Consider the following 24,623-nt stretch of genomic DNA (forward strand, 5'->3'; position numbering starts at 1 on the left):
TACTGGAAGATCATGCCAACCTTGACTACATAAATTCTAAATAACCAACCCATTCTCACTAATAAAGAATCCCCATCATGGATTTGCCAACATGCTCGTCTCAGGTCCCTAATGGGTTACTACAATCACAATACAAACACCATGAATACTATGAAAGCCCAAATTCCGACTTGGTCTATCAAGCTCCATCACAGCGGGGGGGGGGGGAACACTGGTCCTCAAGGGTTGGAATCCAGTATGTTTTAGCTGTTTCCCTGCTCCAACAGAGTTTAATCACCTGCACATTAAAATCAGGTGTGTTGGAGCAGGAAAACAACTAACATTCTGTGGATAGCGGTTCTTGGTGGACTGAAAAACTGTCCACACCCTGTATTTGTTTATTGTGTGAGATGGGGTTATAATTAAAAGGTATCAGCTTTGTCCTCTCCTACACAAACATATATTAAAGGTCTGGCACACTGTTTAATCATTACATTTGTAGTGTGTAGTAGAAATGAATGCCCTGTAAGCTGTACTCTGAGGAAATAAAGCACTGGTGCACCACTAACAGGAACTAGACTTGAACCACATCCAAGCTGAGCTTCAAACGGCAGGCTTGTTGTCTTATTTCCTCATTTTGGATAACTCGCCTCTGATTGGCTAACAGTAATGTGACTACCACTGGCTTGCAACGCTGATGTTTTACCTCCACAAATAATGCAAACCTGAAGGAGTTCTGCTGTGTGGTGGAGTCGCTAATGCTAATGGTTAGCTTCTACTAGTCGAGGTGATCTCTGCTGCTTCCTGGACACTAAACCAACAACAGCCTTCCCCGTTGTGGGCCAAGATGGGTGAGTCCATGAAAGCTAAGTGACAGTGTGACGTAGATCTGTCAGGATTTTCTTATCCTTGAGTTTTACCGTCTATTTTCTATCAGAAGTTAATGCCAGAGATGGGTGTAGGAGCCTATTTTCATGTTCAGCCTGTCTGAAAAACTTAGAGTGACCGATTATAATCAGAAAATAAAATAATAATTAAAAAAATCTGTTGTTTTGTGTTCCACACATTTAAGCATGAGAAGCTCAGTTTAACCATTACGGCCTTCAGTTGAATCTGCACATGTCTCAAACACTTACTATTCCCAGGTTGACGCCAAAATCCTCATCAGGAAATTCCAGAGGCTCGACCAGTCTCGACTGTCTGACAGTGCGTCTGCCTGTCCCGACGTCGTCCCATCTCTTTGCCTGAGACACCTGCCGCAGCTGATGCAACACAGAAACACACACAAACAATGAACTCACATAGATAGATTCTCACATCAATTAGATAATTTGTTGCTAAATATAGCCTCTGGTGAGAGGTGTGTCCGTCCTTGTGCTGGTGTGATTCATAAACACAGCGAAGGGCACTCTAATAAAAGTGCAGTCGAACCCCAAGAAGAATACAAATTAAAGACAATATCTTGATCATCAAAGCACAGCGAGGTATGCTAGAGGACACCATGGCACTGCAGCAAAACACGGATAGGAGGACAAGACATTACGGCAGAAGAATGCAAAGCAGAGTCGTGCTATTGCCAGAAGTTCATTTCTTCCTGCTTTTATTGTCTTCGTTTTTAACAATTCCATCATACTGAGAGGAAACCCTGCAGGATCAAAACACAGCTTTAACGAGCTGAAATCAAATGAAAGTGTTGTCTGAATGATCATTCATTCATCCTGATGTAGGGAGGACACAACTATCTACGTTCATCAGCCTTATTTATGGCTCAGCAGATCTGCACCAGAACTCAAGTGTTCTTCAGAGCAAGGCTTCAGTATAAAGTTATTAGCACACCTACACTCTGTCATTGAATTTAAATTTCTAAGCAGCTGTTTTCATCTCGTCGAGGTTCTGCATTAGGAAGCACAATCTGTTCAGTTAGTAGAACTCAAACTGCTTTTCTACTAACAGCTCTTTCTACACGATGCAGTGAGATGACATCCCATAGGGTGTAAGATTTTAAACGCTTCAGTTTGGGCTGAGCAGAGAGCGTTCTCTCTATGGCTAATTTATTTTGTTAACAATTTTAGCTGAATGTGACAATGTGTAGTTTTTGCTATTAATATCTGGAAATATCCATCAAAATGTAGTTGTAAATGAATTAAAAGACGCCCAGTTGTTGAAAACTATTGGTAGTTACATAACATATAACCATAACAATCTGTTCTAAAATACATGGGAGCGGGTCTACTGGCCGGATCACACTGTTATTTTTGGCCATCTTTGCCAAATCCTTCATCCTGAGCAGAATCGTGACAAAAAAAAACAAAAAAAAAAAAACGGTCAACATCAGGGTGATTTGCATGTCTGTGCACCATGCTGTGAACGTACAGTCTGACCGGCTCTGCAACAGCTTTCTGAGCCGTCTCACAACCAAATCAGCCTCAGAAAGTCTTCAAGCACTGCTTGAAAACCTACGATTCCTGTCTGCAATCGACCAATGAAAACACGCTGCTGCGGCATCCCAAAGGTGTTTCGATCAATGTTTAAAATGCAGATTATAAACTACACACCATTTATTATTTCTGTTAATAGCCCAAGTTAAACAGGAGTTACACTAAAATAATGAAACAACCTTTTTTAGACCATCAGATAAGTTGTGAAAACTGATTCTGGGATCTGTGAGAGCTGAGAGGAGATGAGCTCGCAAACACAAAAAATAAAACACAAAACTATGAGATCCCCTTTGCTGTTGATGGAAATTTCACATATTCAACTGAAAAGGTTGGTTCAGTAGTGTTTTGCTGCAGAGGGACAGAGGAAGCTCTGCGACAGCAGGTGTGAGCTGTCAAACGGAGCGGAGCTGTGGAGCAGTGAGACGGAATTCACTACAAAAGTTATACTGCAGCGATCTGTGACAGATTGTTACTCTCTTCGTTTAGTCCTTGTGCATAAAGGAGGAGAAGCGTGACTGACCAGCTGACAGCAGCTGTTTAGCTGGAAGACGGGAAAAGGAGACCCGCAGCTGGAGTCAGACGCCAAAGAGAGGGTTTTAAACGTGAAGCTTCCTCTTTAAGGAAGATGAGCTGGGTCATGAACTGACACTAAAACTGTTTTTTATTTTTTCAGCTTTGTTTTGGTTAGCGGTCTGCTTAGTGACGCATGTGTTGGGAGGTGCGCTCATGACGCCTGCGTGTTCTGCAGGACCGAGACGTCGTGCAGTCTGACTCACCGAATCTTGCACCGTGCAGTGTGCCACAGTTCTGGAGTTCTCACAGAGTGACATGAACAATCCTGTGCAACAGCCACAAATCAAACAGTGTGGTCTGGGCATATGTCTCTGGGTGACATCATACTGGATGCCATATTTTCTTCTATGGAAGCCCATGAGGACAAAACGCATTTACTTATTTGTAACAAATGGTGACAAAACGTTCACCGAACAATAAACGTGTTGTTTTACACATTTACCTCTTCAATCATTGCCAGTGATGAGAGGGAGTCTGGTGTTCTTGTTATTTTGCTGGAGGTTGTGCTCCCATGGCTTTTTGGCCTAATGGCCATCCCTTAGTAAGGTCTTAGTCGAACACAAAAGTACCGCTTGCTTGCTATGATTTAGGTATGTACTGCCCCCATCACAAGGAAAAATACACACTCTCACTTTAATCTGTCGTGGTAATTCGATCTTTGCCCACAATTTTAAATAATACTGAAGAAAAGCAAAAAATAAGTTGCATTTCTCAAATAACGGGTGGTAACGTCTTACAAATGTTGTAACGTACCAAAAGGGTAATTTTTCACCTATATTGATCAACATAATAACCTTTCATCTACAGAAATAAATCCAAGCCCAGAGAGTTCTGTTCAGTGCTTGCTGACTTAAAGGAAAGACATAACGAAACTGTCAAGGTCGTGCAATCTCTGCGTAAAAGCCAGACGTCAACAGTCTTCACTCTGAACAAGTGAAGACTCCATGACTTTTTAGTTATAAGTTAAATAATCATATGTGATGAATGAACAAGATGTTAGGTTTGAATCACCTGTGCTTAAATCAATGAATTTGAAATGAATATTGTTCTTAAAATGATCCATTTATATCACAAATCACTGTGTTTGATTTAACAAGTTAATCATTGTTTACACTCACAAACATTACAATAAGATACATATTAAGGGTAAGAAGCTTGTATCTGAGGAGGGCGTGGCTTTCTGAGGGATGCTGGTAAATGCTCAGAAACGTGTCAAATTCTGATTGGCCAAACTTGGCCAGAAATCATAACAAAGTAGTTTAATAAAACAAGAATTACTTTCTGATTAATTCAGTTTCTCGCGGACCCTCGAACCGGCCAATTCGGGAAAGAAGCATTTCTGAAACCATCTTCTCCTTTGACCTCCTCTCAAAGCCTCTCTGCAACGCTGCGGCTGATGCCAGACAACCGGCTCTCTAAGAGCCAAGCAAACATCAACCTCAGACGCAAATAAGCATTCCAGCTTCCTGCTGTCACCTCGAGGGATCTCAGACTGGACGGGTCCTATCAGAGCTTATCTACGGGTTTCTGATATCAGAGGTTCACTCCACCGGCAGTGACCCGCACGACCCCCCGGATTGAAAGAAAACCTCCACACCAAGGGTGCGTAGACTTGGCACGATAGATTGCATCTGATGCTGTTTTTAATAAACAACTCTGTAGTTTAGAACCAAACAACAAATTATTTTACACCCACATTTCACAATTTCTCTCAGATACTAAAGAACGGTTGCTACAACATCTAGCTTCCATCACAACACCTCACATCCACCACACCACATCTCATTAGTCATATCTTGTCATGTATAAATTATTAGTTTAGGAAAAAGAATGAAATTAATTTTATAAACTATATACCTGACTTTGTCTGAATTAATACGAAGCGTGTTTATGGTCCCTGAAGAAGCAAAAAACATTTATTTTCAAAAACTCGAATTTTGGAATTTTACCCAGACTCAAATGCCAAATGGCAGTACCTAAAATGTGAAACTTTACACTCATGTCTATCTATTCTAAAAATCAGCCCTAACATTTCATTACAATATTTCCTTGTGAAATAGTATTTCATAGATTCTTCTATAATTAAAATTGCACAAAACCTCTAACTTAGAATAAGACTTTTCAGTTTGACGGATGAAAGAAAAAGTGAAAAAGTCTTCTAGCATTTTTTGGGGTTTTTTGGGGGTTGAGTTGCAAAATGACCAACATTTAAGCTTGAATGTTCAAACATGTTATTGCATGGATACTGAATAATAATTACACTTGTTGCATTGAATAATCAGTTTGAAAGCCACATGTTTAGTTATGATGTATTAAAAATTATAAACTACTATGGGACATTAGCAGCTGTATATACAATACATTTGTAATTACATGCTGTTACCACTGGATCGGACATTGCCTATTACAAGAATACTGACTAATGTTGAAAAAGGGAAATGTCTCCTTAAGATTCATTCAACCCAGATAAATGTACCTGCTTTAGCTTCATTTAACTATATTTGACACTTTTTAATAAACACAAAATGCAACACTTGTACTAATTGATTAAATATACCTCAGGATCTACCCTGCTTTCATGCCAAAACTAATTAGCAAGCTACGCTACATGGTGCAGTGATACTGGAGCTAATCTCCATCACTTATGATCCCAGAGAGTAAGTATCTAGTCGTTAGCTCATCAAACACAGACTGGGAACCAAACTGCTTGGAATACATTTAAGTGAAAAAGTAAGTTTGTTTTAGATAAGTACTACAAACACCTTTCTTCTATAATCTACAAGAAGTCATGCATTAAAGAGATATTACCAGTACCAGTGTTTTATGGGTGGTGTAGAGCTCCTGTAGGATCTGATCCACTATGGAGTTGGTCAGATAGGAGACCACAGACAGCTTCACCTCCCTGAGATAAAAGACATCATTTCAGACAACATGTTCACCCCAGTTCCTACTGCTTCAACCTGTTTAAGCCACTCTGGTCCTCACTCCAAGGCTCTGTTGATGTCCTCGGCCGCCCTCTCCATCAGGGCGCAGCGGATGGTGGTGCGAGGAATAGAAACTTGCTCTGAGATGGACGAGAGAGGCGGGCTGAGTCTCTCTGCAGCTGAGCAGGACATGGGACATAACTCGCGGCAAAGAGACACCATTGAGTCCACGACCACCTGGACAGAAGGCAACATCAACATCACCGTCCAATTTTCTAAATACACATTCACATAAAGTATTTTATTCCTAATCTAGAGCATGATTGTTTGCTTGCTTTAAAGTAGCTTTTCATTCAGATTTTATCGTCCTTCTTTACAAATACTGTGCATTCACCTGAATGGGGAAACAACGTTTGAATGCTTGTGAATTCAAATGCCACCTTTTCTTTGAAGTCAGCAAACGTATGAAACACGCAACATTAATGGGCAATTTAAATGCAACTAGTTCACTACAGTTTAAATTACAACCACAAAAGGGAAAGAATGGTTCTGCTAATTCAGCAAAGTTTCAGCCCCGGCTCCACCTGCAGTTCCTTGTCAGCAGCCTTGGCCAGTTCTCCAGCCAGGGTGTCCAGGCGCTGTTTGACGGGCCCGTCCACCGATAAGACATGGGCCAGCTCGCACAGAGACGGATACAGCTGATGGAGACACAAAGCAACTCATTAAGATAAATCAAAGTCTTCAACAAGGACACACGACCCCATTACAAACAACACGTTTAACTGTAAGCTCCAGCTAATGTGCACATTATCAGATATTATTACTTAAAGCATTTTAAAAGCAAGAGAGAGGGAACTCATTAGGAGCTCCTCAAAGTGAGGTCATTATTTGCTTCATTACAGTTTGAAGGCATATTTTTACCAACACATTACTGCGCAGGCAGCACATTGATGATGCAGCTTGTGCAGATGAAGTAAACGGATTATGGAAGAGAAAATTGTATTGTGAACCTATAATAAGGGTAATGATGCATGGGAATGTTGTGGACTTACTGTATTTGGCATCTAGGCAAAGCAACATAAAGTGATTACAGGAACCGAGAAAGAACACGGTTGGAAATGTGTTCTTATAACATTGTCTTGAGATAATGAGTTATTTTTCACTGCTTGCTTTTGCCAACAAATAAGGCAATATATTTATTTTGACTTGGAGATGCTGGTTTATCTACAAAATATTTTGTAGTACCATAAAATAAAAGAGTCCTTCATAAGAAATCAACAGTCATGCTAAAAATCAGGAGAAATCCATCATATAAAAGTAATAGAGCTACACTGTCCAAGTCCAGTCTCAAGTATCTGAGGACCAAGTCCAGTCTCAAGTATCTGAGGACCAAGTCCAGTCTAAAGGATCTGAAGTCCAAGTCCACTCTCAAGTATCTGAGGTCCGAGTCCAGTCTCAAGTATCTGAGGACCAAGTCCAGTCTAAAGGATCTGAAGTCCAAGTCCAGTCTCAAGTATCTGAGGTCCAAGTCCAGTCTCAAGTATCTGAGGACCAAGTCCAGTCTAAAGGATCTGAAGTCCAAGTCCACTCTCAAGTATCTGAGGTCCAAGTCCACTCTCAAGTATCTGAGGTCCGAGTCCACTCTCAAGTATCTGAGGTCCAAGTCCACTCTCAAGTATCTGAGGTCCGAGTCCACTCTCAAGTATCTGAGGACCAAGTCCACTCTCAAGTATCTGAGGACCAAGTCCAGTCTAAAGTATCTGAGGTCCGAGTCCACTCTCAAGTATCTGAGGTCCGAGTCCACTCTCAAGTATCTGAGGTCCGAGTCCACTCTCAAGTATCTGAGGTCCAAGTCCACTCTCAAGTGTCTGAGGTCCGAGTCCACTCTCAAGTATCTGAGGTCCGAGTCCACTCTCAAGTATCTGAGGTCCGAGTCCACTCTCAAGTATCTGAGGTCCGAGTCCACTCTCAAGTATCTGAGGTCCGAGTCCACTCTCAAGTATCTGAGGTCCGAGTCCACTCTCTGTAGGAGCTAAAAGCAGTGTTTTGTGTACGTGCATGTTGACATGTTGCTCATCAATGCCAGCCGTTTATCAGGCAGCCCAGCTGCTGAGTACATGCTCCAAAAACATGTTGATCTGTCCAGCTTATGTAAGTTTCAACTACTTTTGACCATATTAGGATGTGGAAGTAGCACCCCATCATTTCTCAGAATCAAAAGGGAGGTGGGGGTTGAATAGTATAACTGATGCTGCGTGGTGTAGGAGAGTGGGCTTTTGCAGAAGGATCTCCAGCCGAGGTGTTTAGATCGAAGCTGGACGCTGTCCCCTGTGAAGTGTTGGTGATGTATGGATGAGTTGTGTAAATAAATGCCCCCCGCTGAGTTTGGACAAAACCTGTCTCTTTCTTGTTTTTGATAAGGAAAAAGAACCACATTTGGCGACCACGAAGCGGGAAGTAGAGGTGTGCTCTTCGGATCGTTTCGCAGCCCACGGAATAAACTTCTGGGCCCTAGGTAAGAACAGTTTTTGTTCAATTTTGGAGTTATTCCGTGGACTGAGAACTGGTCTGAGAGAAAAAACATGCCCTTCTCATAAATTAGAAGTTATAATAACAAGAAGAGGCATTTGTCCAGAGCAGCGGTGAAATTATTCACACATGTGTGAAGTCAGCTGAGTCATTTTGATGACGGACAAAGTTTAAAGTGACAAATTAAAAGCTGGGACAGCGAGAATTGGAATAGAATTTGACAGCTGATAAAAAAAAAGTCCAGGGAGGACAAGTAATAGGTCGACAATTGAGATCCAGTATGCCCCGGTGAGGCCGGGATAAGATTGGGATCTGAGAAAAAGCGCTGAAGTTGTGACAGATAAGCTTGCCAGTAATTCGGTTGAATCCTCGGGGATTGGTAAATTTCATGAGTTTTTGGCAAAGATATGTTTGACGTCAGAGTTTGCAGCAAAGTGGCTGTAAACAACTCTAGAGCTCAGAAATTGTTTGTTTGTGTGAGTGTGTTTGTGAGAGAAGTTTTGTGGGTGGGACAGGCGTGTGAGATAAGCGTGTGTGTGTGGAGGAGATAAGAGTGTGTGCGAGTTGAGAAGTGGGTGCGTGAGTTGAGAAGGTGTGTCAGGCGCCAGAGAATTAGAGGAAAAAAGAAAAACAAAGGAGTAATACAGATCAATATTGTTCACTGCAGTGCCAAATTTTGATGTTTAATGTTATACAAATTTCAAAGTCTGTGATCTTGTTCTGATTAGTCTTTAAACAGAAAACCAGAAGTTAAAATAATTAGTTTTAGAGTGACATATATATAAATAAAAATATATGCTGAAGTGCACAAGCATGATAACTATTTTTACCAGCTGGGTAATGTGAAATATGAGAAATATAGATTATGATTAATAAATAAATAATAATGTTTATGCGTGTTGAGTGTGTGGCATAAAATGTTGCTTTGGTGTCAAATTGCTTTGAAGTGTGTTTTTCTTATCTCTATGCAAGTGTGAAAGCTTTGCTGTGTGTGGTTGTTTTACTCGTGAAAGGTCAAATACTCTGATCTTGTTTGGGCTGTTGCTTGAATGAACTGGAGAGAAGCTGATTCTTCTTCTGCTGATTCGGTCTCTCTTGTGGTTGACTTTTTCCTGTGTTGTGATGCTATAAAGCTGTATGAGAGTTGCTAAAATCTGAAGGCTGAATGCTCTTGGGTGTCGTCAGCGTGTTCGTTTCTCCGTAGACACCCTGAGCTGTCAGACCCAAGTTTAGACTGAGCAGAGGGGCCAGTCCAGAAGCGCAAAGCTCCACCTACAAGCTGTCCTCTCCATACACACGCACAGACACAGAAGTACAGAGGCGATCCCGCCTCTGACTCCACTTCTGTGTGTGGATAGGTTGGTGAGCCAGAGGGCGTAGAGAAACCCCACCCTGTGGGCTGAGTTTTGCTCACACACAAGCTTGAGATTCAGCATAAGGCTATTTTTAGCCTGCCACTGCACAGCTGCTGAGGAAAAAAAAAAAAAAAAAAAAAAAAAAAAAAAAAAAAAAAAAAAAAAAAAAAGGGAAAATAATACATATTGAATCCAGATTTAAAAGGTTCACCTATAAAAACTTTCAGGCATTAAGTTTTCTTTCAACAATAACTAAAGCTTTTTGAACTAACTTTACTTTAGTGTTACATCAGAAGAGATTTGATTTTAAGGCATTTACAATAAGAAGATAAATTGTTCAACATTTGTGTAAACAGAGCAATAACAGATTACTCAAGACCACAGCATCATATGTCACCAGTATCTGTTTCAACTTTCAATTCTTGTGTTATTTTCAGGAGATTATAAATAAACAAACTAGTCAACTAATCAAAGGAATAATAGTGTCACTGAAACTTCAAAATGTCTGTCACGCCAGCAGGAATTTTGGCAGCGAAGAATCCTGCTTTAGCAAAAGAAATAAAGCACATGTCAGAGAAGTGGTCAAAACGGACGAGAAAACTATGCAATCCGTGGCCGTCTGAAGGCACTTTCGACGTAGCAGCATGTGATAATTTGGAATTGAGAATTCAGGATCATAAAGCAGATGGATCCAAGAAAAGACAGCAGAAAAGAGAAAAAGAAATTCAGATCCTGGACTTATTCAGGAATGAAGGAAAGATTTACAGACAGAACTTTAAACATGCCATTCTCAAAATGAAAGACAAATTGGACAAACCCCAGAAGGAAGTGAAGGCCCCAGCAGAAGAGGGCCTGTATCCCCTTTTGGGAACCGTTACAATTACGGGAGATTTTGATTTGCGCGACACATTCGACAAAGGTCCTAAGGGTTTAGATGTTGACAATGCAATTTTAAAATTAACAACATCATAGCAATCAGATGAAGCACCTGGCAAAGAAAAGCATGCAAAAGGAAGTGAGGAAAGAGAATTCGAACAAACAACTCCACCTCGTGGAACGCATCCAAAATATTGCAGTACAGAACGTCGAGCGGTAAGGGAAGAAGGACGAAGGGAGATTGATTGTTTTGCAGAACATAAGGATTTTTTGAAAAGGCAACCGAAGGCTAACTCATACTGGATTGACCTTGAGAACAAGGATGAGGATGTACATGATGAGCTAAACGATGTTGACCAAATTATACAGGACATATCTGAAGGCCTGCGGAAATCCTTAAATCACATCACAGGCACACATTCAGATGAGGTTAGTGAGAACACCACTAGCACAAGCAAGGAGAAAAATTTCAAGCCTTTTTACAAACCAGGCATTCACTCACCAGAGCGTGGTGACCCAAATACAGGTCTGACTCAGGAGAAGGAAAAACCAGGTCCTAGCAGTGAAAGCCGTGAGCTGAGACCCAGACATGACTTAAAACCACCTATTCGATACACTAATGATGGTCAGTACCCAATTTTAATTAAGGGCACAAGAGCTAATTATATTCCCTGGCAGAGCCTCGACCTCACTGGTTTGGTTTCGCGGCTGCCCGAGATACAAAATGGCGCTGGAAAGTGGATTGGGGCCTTCGAACAGGAGACAACTGGGCTAATGCTTGCCCTTGGAGATCTCAAAGCTATTTTGGCTCGAGTTGTTGGGACATCAGCTATGGGAACATTGCTAGCATCCAATGGAGTCCAATGGATGCTGGACCCAATGGCTGACGGCACGGAGTTTAACACATACAGAAATGCACTCTGGAACATACTAAGAGCAGCATATCCCAACAGGATTGACCCCAAAGCTTTGAAAGGAGAGCCACTTTCAGAGACTGAGAGTCCTGCGTCATTTGTTGACAGGCAGCTCAGACGGTGGAAGCTGGAGACGGAGGAGGGTCCTGAGGGGACGCCGATAATGACTTCTCTGTTCCGAACATCCCTGATTTCTGCTCTCCCGACTCCTGTGCGAGACAAACTGGAGGATGTTGTGGGACTGGACTCAATGCCACATGTGCAGTTCAGAGACCATGTAGTCCACGCAGTGGACCGCTATCGGAAAGACAATAACAAAATGATTGAGCAAGAAAAGTGCGCTCAGAGAAAACTCACGCAGTTGCACATAAATGATCTCCAGCACAAGGCGAAGACCCAGGCGGCAGTGGAGAAAAGTGACAGCAAGAGTGACAGTCAAACCCAAGCATTGCAGACAGCTGTGGCCCCGCCTCAAACTCCATCTCAACCGGTTATCAATGTCTACCCAAACCAGTATGGTAGACAGCAGCCCGGACCACAGAGACGATTTCCAAATCGTTTTCCCAATCGCTACCCAACTCGACAAGGCTGGGTGCAGCAGAACCGACCCCCACTTCCAGGTTCATGTTGGGGGTGTGGCCAGATGGGTCACCTGTATCGAGACTGTCCGAATCCAATTCCAAACCCTGAATGGTCTGGGCGTGGTCGTGGAACACGACCAAACCGGGGAAGAGGAGGTCCAGTTAATCCATGGGCAGCACAACAAGGATTCTAGGGATGCCCGGAGGGCCCTGGGGGGGAGGAGCAACTACCAATTTTAATAGCTAACGCCAATAAAGAACCAGTGATCAATGTTAAAATAGAAGGCAAATCGGTCCCAATGTTAGTAGATACTGGGGCAACCTACTCATGCATAAAATCAAATTATGCAACTCATCTCCCCATGTCTGAGAAAAGCGTAAAGACAACAGGGTTCTCGGGAACAAAACAAATAAACCCCTTAACAGCTCCAGTAAGACTAGCAGTTGATGACAGTGAAATCGTAATTCCAATTCTGATTTCAGACCAAACTCCAGTTAATCTACTAGGAAGAGATGCATTGTGTAAACTAAAAACAAAAATCTGGTGCACACCAGAAGGAATTTATGTAGATAGCTCTGGAATAAACTTTCAAATGACTGCTCAGACAGAATACGCTAAGGTCTACTGGCTTGGTGACATTAACAAGCCAGTCTCAGAGATGTTTCAACAGTGGAAAAAATTTATTGAAGCTCAAATTCCAGAAGCTACTGCACCGTTCAGTGACTATCACTGCACAATGACTTATGATCCATCATGCAGTAGAATCTTTGAAGAAAAATGGGACAAAGAAACAAAAGACTTGCACGTTAGGCTAGTGTCACAATACATCGTGATAGGACAGCAAGGTGCAGCTGTGAATGTGGAAGAAAACCCATTTATTGAAAAATGGCACACTGTGCCAGAATCAGCACCACACATTACCTTAATGGTAAACAAAGGCTTTGGGTCAAGAGATCTTGGACCAATGATGTTAACAGCAACTAAAACAGAGTGGCAGAAAACAGATAACCCGCTAATCTATACTACAAAAAATGCAGAAATGATTAAAATTCTCTGCGGCGGCACCATGATGTCAAAACCACAGGTTGTAACAGTCGCAAACAAAAAACACATGCAAGGTGTAGCAGAATCAGAAACAGTTCAAAACAAGTTGAAAGCCAACATGCTAAAACAAGTTCCAGACCAGCTATGGTCTAAACATGACACGGATGTTGGACTGGTAACATCGGCAACTCCAGTTCAAGTGGAATTGAAGCCAAATGCAAGACTGCCTTATCGACCCCAATACCCACTAAAGCCAGAAGCAGAAGAGGGTATAAATGCAACTATTGAAGGTCTAATTCAAGCAGGAGTACTAAAAGAAACCTATAGCACATGTAACACTCCAATTCTGCCAGTGCTAAAAGCAGACAAGCTCAAGTACCGACTGGTACATGATTTAAGAGCTGTAAATGAAGTGATCACTGACTTTGACGCAGACGTGCCAAACCCAAGCACATTACTGAGTAACATTGATGGGGAAGCTAAATACTTCACGGTAATTGATCTGTGTTCAGCATTTTTTAGCATCCCATTGGCCAAAGAATCACAATATCTTTTTGCTTTCACGTTTCGTGGGAGACAGCTCACGTACAGAAGGCTACCACAAGGGCTAAAACACAGTCCACACATCTTTAATCAGATTTTGAAACAGAGCCTCGAAGGCATCGAGGTGAACAGCACTGTGATTCAGTATGTTGATGACCTACTGATTTGCGCACGAACAATCGATGATTGTCATCGTGACTCCATTAAAGTCCTACAGAAGTTAGCTCGGGGAGGACACAAAGCCTCTCTAACAAAGCTTCAGTACTGCCAACCACAGGTAGAGTACCTAGGGAGAGTAATCTCCCATGGGACTGTCGCCATCTCACCAGAACACGTGGAAGGTGTGAGCAAAGCTCCACAACCACAAACTGTCGGACAAATGATGACATTTCTGGGAATGACTGGTTTTAACTCCGAGTGGATTGAAAACTATGCTGAAAAAACTGCACCACTTAGGGCACTGATTAAAGATGCTGGAAGTGAGTCTTTAAAATCGACTCTAAAATGGACAAATGAAGCTAAGATAGCTTTTGAAACCATCAAACAAGACATGCAAACTGCGCCAAGTTTAGCAACACCTGACTACACAAAACCATTTTTGCTGTACGTCGCAAACAGACATGACATGTATGCCTCTGCAGTGTTAATGCAGGACACATGCAGTGGACGTCGGAAACAACCTATTGCGTACTACAGTGCAAAACTTGACAATGTGGCACAGGGATGGCCCCCTTGTTATCAAGGATTGGCTGCTTTGCACTATGCTTATGAGAAAGCCTCAGTGATAACAATGGGATATCCTGTCACCATCTACACACATCACAAAATATCTGAACTAATCAACCGAGGGAAGTTTGTGTTAAACCAAGCAAGATACCTGCAGTATATGCCACTACTGACATATCCGGACGTTGTCATAAAGCGGTGTACCACGACAAACCCTGCTAACAGTGTTCCCTTTGAGTTCGAAGGAGAACCACATTGCTGCATAGCTGAGGTATCTAGATACACTAAGCTAAGGCCTGATTTGGAATCTACCCCTTTCGACCAATCTGATGTCACCTATTTTGTTGATGGTTCATGTTTTAGAGACTACTTAGGAAACCATGCAGCGTTTGCTGTTGTGGAAAAAGTAGATGACAGATTTGAAACAGTAAAAGCTGAAAAGTGTAACCAACCCTGTTCTGCGCAGCTAGCGGAACTCAAAGCCCTGACCGAAGCTTGCAAGTTGGCAAGTGGCCAGGTAGCAACTATTTACACTGACTCTGCATACGCCCATGGTGTTTGTCACCTGTTTGGAAGTGTGTGGAGACAAAGAGATTTTAAGAAGACGGATGGTACACCCATCCTTCATGGAAAGCAGATCAACGAGCTGATCTCAGCAATGATGCTTCCATCGAAACTGGCCATTGTAAAGTGCCCTGCGCACCGCAAGGGTAACTGTGATGTCATCAGAGGCAACAATGCAGCAGATGAGGCGGCAAAATCTGCCTCCAGGTGTGAAGAAGCCATTTTGGCACCTGTAATATCATTAGAGCCTGCAATAACACCAGAAGACATCATTCTGATTCAGGAAAAGGCAGAGAAAAGCGAGCAGCAGTGTTGGAGAAGAAGAGGTGCAACAATGGACTCAAGCGGCTTGTGGAGGTCTCATGAGGGCTTGATCGTTGCACCTGTCTCCTTGCTGACGATGCTAATCTCGGAAAGCCACGGTCCTGATCATTGTGGTCGTGCAGAGGTGCTGAAAAGACTTAACAAACAAGGTTACTGGTCACCATACCTAAAAGCCATGGTTGAGGAAGTAATAGATCAGTGTGACATTTGTGCTGAGAACAATGTAAAAAAGGGCATCACAGTCCCAGCGGGACACATTCCAGTGCCCGAAGGTCCTTTCAAACATTTGGTCATTGACTATGTTGACATGATTAAGTCTGTGCATGGGAAACGGTACATGCTGGTGATCATTGACAGATTCAGTCGGTGGATCGAAGCTGTTCCCTCTAAAGATCTAGGTTCAGAAACAGTGGTAAAGTTTCTAGTCAGAGAAGTGATTCCTCGCTTTGGTATCCCGTCGGAAATAAGCTCGGACAATGGTCCTGCTTTTGTTGAAAAAGTCCTTAAAGGTGTGTTGCAACAACTAAGGATAAAGCAACGATTAGGATCAGTTTATCACCCCCAGAGCCAAGGGATGGTCGAGCGAGCGAATCTGACGTTGAAGTCTAAAATCTGCAAAATCTGTGCTTGTACTAACCTTAACTGGGTTGATGCATTGCCGCTTGCCTTAATGAGCTATCGCATGCAAACTAACAGAAGCACGCATCTTTCACCTCATGAGGTCCTAACAGGCAGGCCAATGCCAGCTCCTCAGCTTAGAGGACCCCACAAGGGGCCTTCGCTGGAACAGCTAGAGCTTGAATTCAAAAGCTATATCAAGCAACTAACCAGCATCCATAAAGCCATCTATTTGCAGGAAAAGAGAAAGGAGCTCGTCTCTAGCGCAGGCGCAGACGGGCCGGTAGTTCCTGGAGACCAGGTGTACATCAAAGTTTTCAGGAGGAAGTGGCACGAACCGCGACGAGAGGGTCCCTACAAAGTGGTTCGAGCAACGCCAACAGCAGTCCAGGTCGAAGGAGGATCGACGTGGCATCATCTGACGCACTGCATGAAAGTCAAAGACAAAACTCAGGGCAGTATTGTGCCTAACGTAACAAACCGGCATGATGGCCGGAGGAGAGAAGGGCGTGCTAAGCCTGATGACAGTTCTGTTTTGGATAACACTAGGGGGTCTGATGATGGTGCTGGAGGAGGTGAAGATGGAGACGATGGCCGAGGAGCGACTCGTCGACCCATCACAAGAGCATACGCCAGACGACTTGGCCAACGACGAGGCAGCATACCATGATCAAGTTAAGTACAATTCAGCAGGCCGGATGCAACATAGGTCGGCATCCCTGCCTGCATTCGACGTAGCAATTGTTAAAACTGGTGATATAACCACAGTTCCAAGTAATGTTTTAACTACTAGCGCTACTGCTACTGTGATCCCTGATGTTTTGACTACCACAGCGCCTGTTGGAAAGGTGAGGGCCGACTGGAGCTCTTCCTCTCTTTTACAGCTAGTGACTCCACTGATTTCAAGATCTAAAACAACGCCGATTAGCAAGCTGAGAAGCGTAACCGCTAAGCCACCTGTCAGTACTACAACTCCCACAGGAGGTGTAGCTGTGAAATCTGGCTTTCCCACGGCAACCTCTGGTAGTAACCATGTTCGTAATCTCACTCAGAAAGGACAAAATGAACAAGAAGTGACCAATCGCAAAGCTGTACCTAAGACACTATTTGGGCCAATTAGACCTAGGTCCGGCAGTAACACAGGGCCTATCTCCCCTAGAGCGGGCAGACCATTGGCTATAGAGGATAGGCTTTGGGATGTCGCCATGCAAAATAGTTGGTATAAATGGGCTTTGTATACGACAAGAGAAATGACTCCTAATGACTGCATAGTGTGCGCTCAAGCACCCGGAATGTTACCTGAGGTTGTTCCGGAAAAGTATACTTCTAGTGAGTGTGCCATTACACAACAACGCACATGTAAGACTAGAAAGGTAATAGAGATAAATAAAAAGATTCCACCTCTTCTTAAGATGCCATTGTGAGGACTCCAATGCAGATTGCTCCATGGTACACGAGATAAGCACAAATATGTTAAAAAATATGCAGAATATAACATCTTAGAGGAATGTGCTGAATTTGCGATCCAAACAGACCAAAATGGTCCTCCAACGGACTACAAAATTGATTATAGTGCTGATTATGAATGTTTTGCAAGCGGAGGTTTCGCTGACGATGGAGGAGTGGACGTAGGTAATACATCTGTCAACTGTAACGTCACTTGGGTATTATCCTGGTTCCCGCATGCAAATATGACGCCACTTCTCATTGATACCCCTGTTTGGTATGAAAACCCTGTAACTCTTAGTCAGGACTGTGATAACATATCGATGACGATCCCCACTCTGGATCTCATAGGTGAGCAAGACATTCCAGTGGCCGACAGCTACTGGATGTGTGGTGGTGATGTTCTAATGAATGTTTTGCCAAGTTTTTGGGTTGGGTTGTGTACGCTAGTACGTATGAAAGTTCCAGTGACTATCTTGCATGAAGGTGTGAGTGAATTACTTCAGTTGGAGACTACCAATAGACGTAGGACAAAGAGGTATGATGTGTTTGATCATAAAGTGCATTTAAACGCCATAGGACTGCCAACAGGAATTCCCATAGAATTTCAAGCAAGAGATGAGGTAGTAGCAGGTTTAGAGTCAATTCTTCCTTGGATAACAATAAATAAGAATGTGAAATGGATCAACTATGTTTATTTTAATCAGCAAAGAATCTTAAATTACACAGTAAATAACCTTGGCCTCTTGGGTGAACAACTTCATGCCACAGTCAAAATGACTTTGCAGCATGACCAGGCTTTGGACTGGTTGCTGGCCGAGAAAGGTGGGCTCTGTAGGTTTCTGAACTCCAGTGGGCAAGAATGTTGCACCTACATTCCAAGTAATACGGCCCCTGATGGTGCATTTACTGAAGGCATGAGGAAATTGAAAGATTTAAAGATAGAGCTGAAGGAGAATGCAGGCAGGGAAAGCTGGTCCTTAGACTCCTTAGCCCTCAAATTGGGTCAGTGGGGAGCTATTTTGGTAAAAGCAGGAATTAGTGCAATAGTAGTACTAATTCTGATTTCTCTATTGGCATGTTGCATCCTACCTGTTGTGAGGAGACTGTGGGAGCGAACTCTGGCTGCCCAAATGAACCTTGCTGCGTCGTCTCAATATGTGCAAATGGAAATGGCCGCAATGGACTCAGCACGACACCCAATGTGCCTGAAGAATGGGACGGCTGATGGGACAACGGCGGAGTAATCTTTGCGTCTCATCATAGATGTTGCTGTTGTGGTTACATGCACTCGACTAAGGAATCGGCCTCAAAGTCCTCTTCCAGCGGCAAGACCCCTGCAGCAGTCATCAATAAAACTGAACTTGACTCTTATGTTTTCTTCACTCCATTTCTTTTTCAGTTCTGCAGCTGGGACTCTGACTCCGTTCTCTATTTCAGTTGAGCAGTTGTGTTGTTACGTTGAGTATATTCATTACACCTCCTGTTGTGTTTAACTTTTATAGGTTTAGTCACAGCGACATCATCTAGTCGTTCATTAGTATCCACGTCAATCATTTATTTCACATGAGTTTGTATTTTTGATTGCATATTCACGTACAGTTACTGGTTGCAATATTGCTAAGGGTAATTAATGCTCGATCATGCTTATGATTTTGTTCTCTGTTGGAAGGTTTCATCAGTTTGTTTTCTCTTACGTGCGTTCTTTTGTTAATTCACTGTTACCTAATGTCTGCCATATACTTAGGCTAGGCTTGCATGCTCACTCTGTGCTTTATGTGACCGTCCTGTTTTGGGGCCAGGAGGTCAAGGGGGAATTTTTCCTGTTAAGAACAGCGGACAGGTTTTCGCCCCCTTACAGTTTGCGCATGCATTTTGATGTGACTGAGCTGGTTAAAGACGTCACATTCCATATTGTGTTTTGAAGCTGATACTTACTTTGTGTACTCATCCAAGTGTTGGTTTGCAGTTACTTCGTCGTTACATATATGCCTATATAGTTTGGTTGAAGTTTGTAGTGTATTTGTCATTTTGCCATTCGACGCCCATTTACTGGTTTATGTTAACGTTCACTTATGTGTTAAGTTATATGTTATGTAGCCAGCTTATTAATGGGGGTGGACACCCCCATGGGGGGGATCTGTAGGAGCTAAAAGCAGTGTTTTGTGTACGTGCATGTTGACATGTTGCTCATCAATGCCAGCCGTTTATCAGGCAGCCCAGCTGCTGAGTACATGCTCCAAAAACATGTTGATCTGTCCAGCTTATGTAAGTTTCAACTACTTTTGACCATATTAGGATGTGGAAGTAGCACCCCATCATTTCTCAGAATCAAAAGGGAGGTGGGGGTTGAATAGTATAACTGATGCTGCGTGGTGTAGGAGAGTGGGCTTTTGCAGAAGGATCTCCAGCCGAGGTGTTTAGATCGAAGCTGGACGCTGTCCCCTGTGAAGTGTTGGTGATGTATGGATGAGTTGTGTAAATAAATGCCCCCCGCTGAGTTTGGACAAAACCTGTCTCTTTCTTGTTTTTGATAAGGAAAAAGAACCACATCTCAAGTATCTGAGGACCAAGTCCACTCTCAAGTATCTGAGGACCAAGTCCAGTCTAAAGTATCTGAGGTCCGAGTCCACTCTCAAGTATCTGAGGTCCGAGTCCACTCTCAAGTATCTGAGGTCCAAGTCCACTCTCAAGTGTCTGAGGTCCGAGTCCACTCTCAAGTATCTGAGGTCCGAGTCCACTCTCAAGTATCTGAGGTCCGAGTCCACTCTCAAGTATCTGAGGTCCGAGTCCACTCTCAAGTATCTGAGGTCCAAGTCCACTCTCAAGTGTCTGAGGTCCGAGTCCACTCTCAAGTATCTGAGGTCCGAGTCCACTCTCAAGTATCTGAGGTCCGAGTCCAATCTCAAGTATCTGAGGTCCGAGTCCAATCTCAAGTATCTGAGGTCCGAGTCCACTCTCAAGTATCTGAGGTCCGAGTCCAGTCTCAAGTATCTGAGGTCCGAGTCCACTCTCAAGTATCTGAGGTCCGAGTCCAATCTCAAGTATCTGAGGTCCGAGTCCACTCTCAAGTATCTGAGGTCTAAGTCCAGTCTCAAGTCTTTGAGGTTGTGACAGCAGTGTCTGTCACCAAAGGGACATGGTCTTCTGGTAATGTTTGTTTTCTGTTTTCTGTCCAGGATGACTGGTTGATGTGCACACAATAAGTCTTCTGTTTATGAATGCATGTGTTAATTTTGTACTTTTATTTGAGTTACCAGTGACTTGGAGTTGCCCATGGAGGCTCACACCTGCAGCTCATCTCCTCAGGAAGCCTAATCAGCACTTCTGGGATCTACCAACTCCCAAGGGAGGGGAGATTCATGTTTATGTTTGTGTTTCATTTAATGTGGATATTTTCTGTTATGGATAGGGAGTTTGTAATTATGATTTAGTTATTTGAGTTACCTGAATTGATTAGACTGGTTAGTTTGTGTGTGTGAGGATGTGTGTGTTAATTGTATGTTAATTGTTCCCCTCTTGTTTGTAGAGTGGTCTGATCAGCCACTTTTTAAGTTGAACCTGGTGTGTCTGAAATGTTTGTTTTTCTGGACAGTGTGTCTTGTGCTGGTGTCATTCTGATTCATGTTAATTTTGAAGCTTCTCCAAAATAAAATGGAGTTTTCAGACTCATCAGCAACGCTTTTCTGGGTGGTTTGTGCAAGTCCCTGACAGAGGTCCAAGTCCAGTCTCAAGTATCTGAGGTCCAAGTCCAGTCTAAAGTATCTGAGGTCCAAGTCCAGTGTCAAGTATCTGAGGTCCAAGTCCACTCTCAAGTATCTGAGGTCCAAGTCCAGTGTCAAGTATCTGAGGTCCAAGTCCAGTCTCAAGTATCTGAGGACCAAGTCCAGTCTCAAGTATCTGAGGACCAAGTCCAGTCTCAAGTATCTGAGGACCAAGTCCAGTCTCAAGTATCTGATGACCAAGTCCAGTCTCAAGTCTCTGAGGACCAAGTCCAGTCTCAAGTCTCTGAGGTCTAAGTCCAGTCTCAAGTGTCTGAGGACCAAGTCCAGTCTCAAGTCTCTGAGGTCTAAGTCCAGTCTCAAGTGTCTGAGGACCAAGGCCAGTCTCAAGTCTCTGAGGTCTAAGTCCAGTCTCAAGTGTCTGAGGACCAAGTCCAGTCTCAAGTATCTGAGGTCCAAGTCCAGTCTCAAATCTTTGAGGACCAAGTCCAGTCTCAAGTATCTGAGGTCCAAGTCCAGTCTCAAGTATTTTAGGTCCAAGTCTGAGGGATGATGATGGCAGCTGCAGAATGTCAAACTCTTAAAGCAACATGTAATCTAACTTAGTTAAATTTACAATCAAGTAATCAATAAAGCAACCATGGATTTTTTTAAGTATTAACCAGTAATCCGATTACTTTTTCAAGGTAACTGTTGCAACACATGAGATGATACAAACCCTGCATGTTGTCCTAAAAATGTTTAACAGCGCGCTGGTTACAATGCTACAGGTTGTTTAATAAGGGATCAGACACTAATCTGGCTTCTTTCATGGTTTTTATACAGGTGGTGCTTTACTAACAACAGTCCAACTGCAGCAGCTTGATTTGTTTTGTGTTCACCAGCAGGTGCTACTTACACGTGTGTCTAGTAGCAAAAACACCCTGATATTAAAGCCCAGCGATCAGGCTATCGAGCGAAGGCTTTGTCAGCCATATATCTTATCAAACCAACAGCAATGCCATTTATTAAAATGCATTTGATTGTTGCTTTGTGACAGAACCACCATGATCAGTGGCAGGTGATGAAAAATACTCAGGTACGTAAAGATGTTATGTTTGAAGCCCACATACAGCTCTCGAGTTCCGAGCCTCCTTGAGGATTTGTCTGGCTGTCTGGACCTCCTCCCCATCCTCGCAGCCTTTCAGAACACAAACCTGCTGCTGCACCCGCACACACAGACGCTCCATCACCTACAGGCAAAGATGAATGAGTACTGCTGGCTTGAAAACACGCCATAATGAGTCTAAAATCATATCATAGAAGTCACATCTTCCTGAACACGGACCTGCTCGGCGGTGCTGGTGACGAGGCCTTGGTGCAGCCTGAGAGCCTGCTTCTGAGAGAAACGCTGAGTCTGATTGTTCCTCAGCAGTGCACGCTGGATCTGTGACCCACACACATGCATGCACGCACACACACACATAAACACACACAGATGTGACAAGTGTTTACAGAGTGCAGTGTGCAAGAGACAGAAGACTGGATTTACATGGTAATGAAGGGGAAGGAAAAGACAATAGATCCCCAGAAGTAAAGGGGAAGACTTTGATTTGTTTTCTGGACTCGGCAACAGCTACATCATCATCATCATCATCATCATCATCACCATCTCTTAGGCTTGGTTTATGCTTGACGCATTCACTTTCCGCGCGGTGATGCGGCTCACGGATGGAACGCGCTTCACAACTTGCAGCGTTTATGGTTCATGCGGCTCGTCTCTGTGGTGAGCCAATATTCTCCCAAACTGTAGGGGGCAGCATGGAGCTCTACGGCAAGCATCCAGCACTACACCATAGTAGAAGTAGAAATTACTGTTTACAACATGGCATTTCAGCATTTTTAACAGCGTTCTCATCTTTTCCGACAATGTGAGCAATTTCTTTCCAAGAATTATTAACAACATGTTGATCACGGTGATCTCTGAGAGCTGAATCATACAAATGTCTGTATTTACGAACCTCTGCCATACTAGTTCTTGCCGGTCCGCCATGTTTTTCCGCGTCCGTCTGTCCGCGTGGTTAGAAGTTTTCCGAGGTGCGCGTTGCAGAAATTCTGGGCCATGCGGAGGTGCAGTGGAGGGGCGTGGTTGTTAAAATGACGCAAAATGACGCAACTTTTCCACGCAGAGCCGTACGGATCTCGCGGACGCGTCAAGCATAAACCAACCTTTACACAGTAAAAGTCAATCAGGCATTACTCCTAGACTTATGATGTTCAGACAATGCCCATAGAAATGTAATACATCTGAACTAGGCCCTGAAAATAGAAAAAAACAAACATCTAACACATACAGGATGTGCTGGTAATTATTGTTTGAGTCAGTTTCAAGCTCATACTTAAATATGATTGAATGGAATTTTCATGTCTTTATTCCTTACACTTTTATTGGGTTTATTCAATTTGGACTCACAGTTTACTGGCATTTTAGTATTTCCCTCTTTGTCCTATTATTTATTTAATTTTTACTTTAATTGCTGATGGGCGGCACTCTTTGAGTGTACAAAGGCTGACGCTTTGAATTAAAAGCCATCTTCCTTTTTTTCAGTTCAGGTTGTGAATCTATAGCTATGACTTAAAAGGTCGTCTATTGTGGTATTGAATCAGGAGCCGCCTGACACCGAACCACACAGACGACCACCACGAAGACGATGAAGGAGATTAGAATTAAACACCAGCACGAGGTTTGTTGACAACTGAAACTGAGATAAAAAAAAAGTGCTTCGTTTTATTTTGAGCTTTTTGGAGAAATGTAAGCATGAAGTTAAACTGAACTTTTGACAGTTTACACTGATAGATGTAGGAGCGTGGTGTTATAACATGTCTCATTAAACTGATCCTGGAGCAGTCAAAGCTATATCAACATGAATAAACCCATTCATATTGAACAGATGAACCTGATCATTGTTCATTAATCAGATGTTTTCAGCCCTAATCACATCTGCCTGTGAGCCAAAGCTCCAGCATTCCTGTCTGGTGTTTACCTGATGCTAGCCTGACCGACCACCAAGTCACTGGACTCTGGACTTCTATTCTTCTCTGCCAAGTGATATGTGTGGTGGACCAGATTAGACAGGATTAGGAGGCGTCAGCCACAGAAACCACCTGGGATAGTTATTATAGATCTTGTTTAAACCCATCTCCACAAACCTTTCATCATCTGATGTTTGGGTTTTAGAGTTGTGTTGCAGAGTGGAGAGGTGAACCAAGGGACCCTCTTGCACATCTTTAAACTCATCGTCGTCGTCATCGTCTTCCTCCGCTTATCCGGGTCCGGGTCGCGGGGGCAGCATCCCAACTAGGGAGCTCCAGACCGTCCTCTCCCCGGCCACCTCCACCAGCTCCTCCGGCAGGACCCCAAGGCGTTCCCGGACCAGATTGGAGATGTAACCTCTCCGTGTTCTGGGTCGACCCAGGGGCCTCCTGC

At 43.2% G+C, this 24,623-nt stretch overlaps 1 protein-coding gene across 2 annotated transcripts in view; it reads right to left on the reverse strand.

The window, feature by feature from the left end:
- The window catches only part of carmil3 (capping protein regulator and myosin 1 linker 3), a 158,456-nt gene that overhangs the window by 20,649 nt on the left and 113,184 nt on the right, over nt 1-24,623 (reverse strand). For both annotated transcript variants that reach the window (XM_054733343.2, XM_054733299.2), the window contains exons 24-29: nt 22,485-22,583; nt 22,270-22,389; nt 6,499-6,612; nt 5,976-6,151; nt 5,805-5,892; nt 1,116-1,241 (exon numbers count right to left, since the gene is read on the reverse strand). In XM_054733343.2, coding sequence (XP_054589318.1) covers nt 1,116-1,241; nt 5,805-5,892; nt 5,976-6,151; nt 6,499-6,612; nt 22,270-22,389; nt 22,485-22,583 — 723 coding nt within the window. The remainder of the gene's footprint in view (nt 1-1,115; nt 1,242-5,804; nt 5,893-5,975; nt 6,152-6,498; nt 6,613-22,269; nt 22,390-22,484; nt 22,584-24,623) is intronic.

The sequence above is a fragment of the Nothobranchius furzeri genome, chromosome 11 (genome assembly GCF_043380555.1).
Source record: "Nothobranchius furzeri strain GRZ-AD chromosome 11, NfurGRZ-RIMD1, whole genome shotgun sequence".
Lineage (NCBI taxonomy): Eukaryota > Metazoa > Chordata > Actinopteri > Cyprinodontiformes > Nothobranchiidae > Nothobranchius > Nothobranchius furzeri.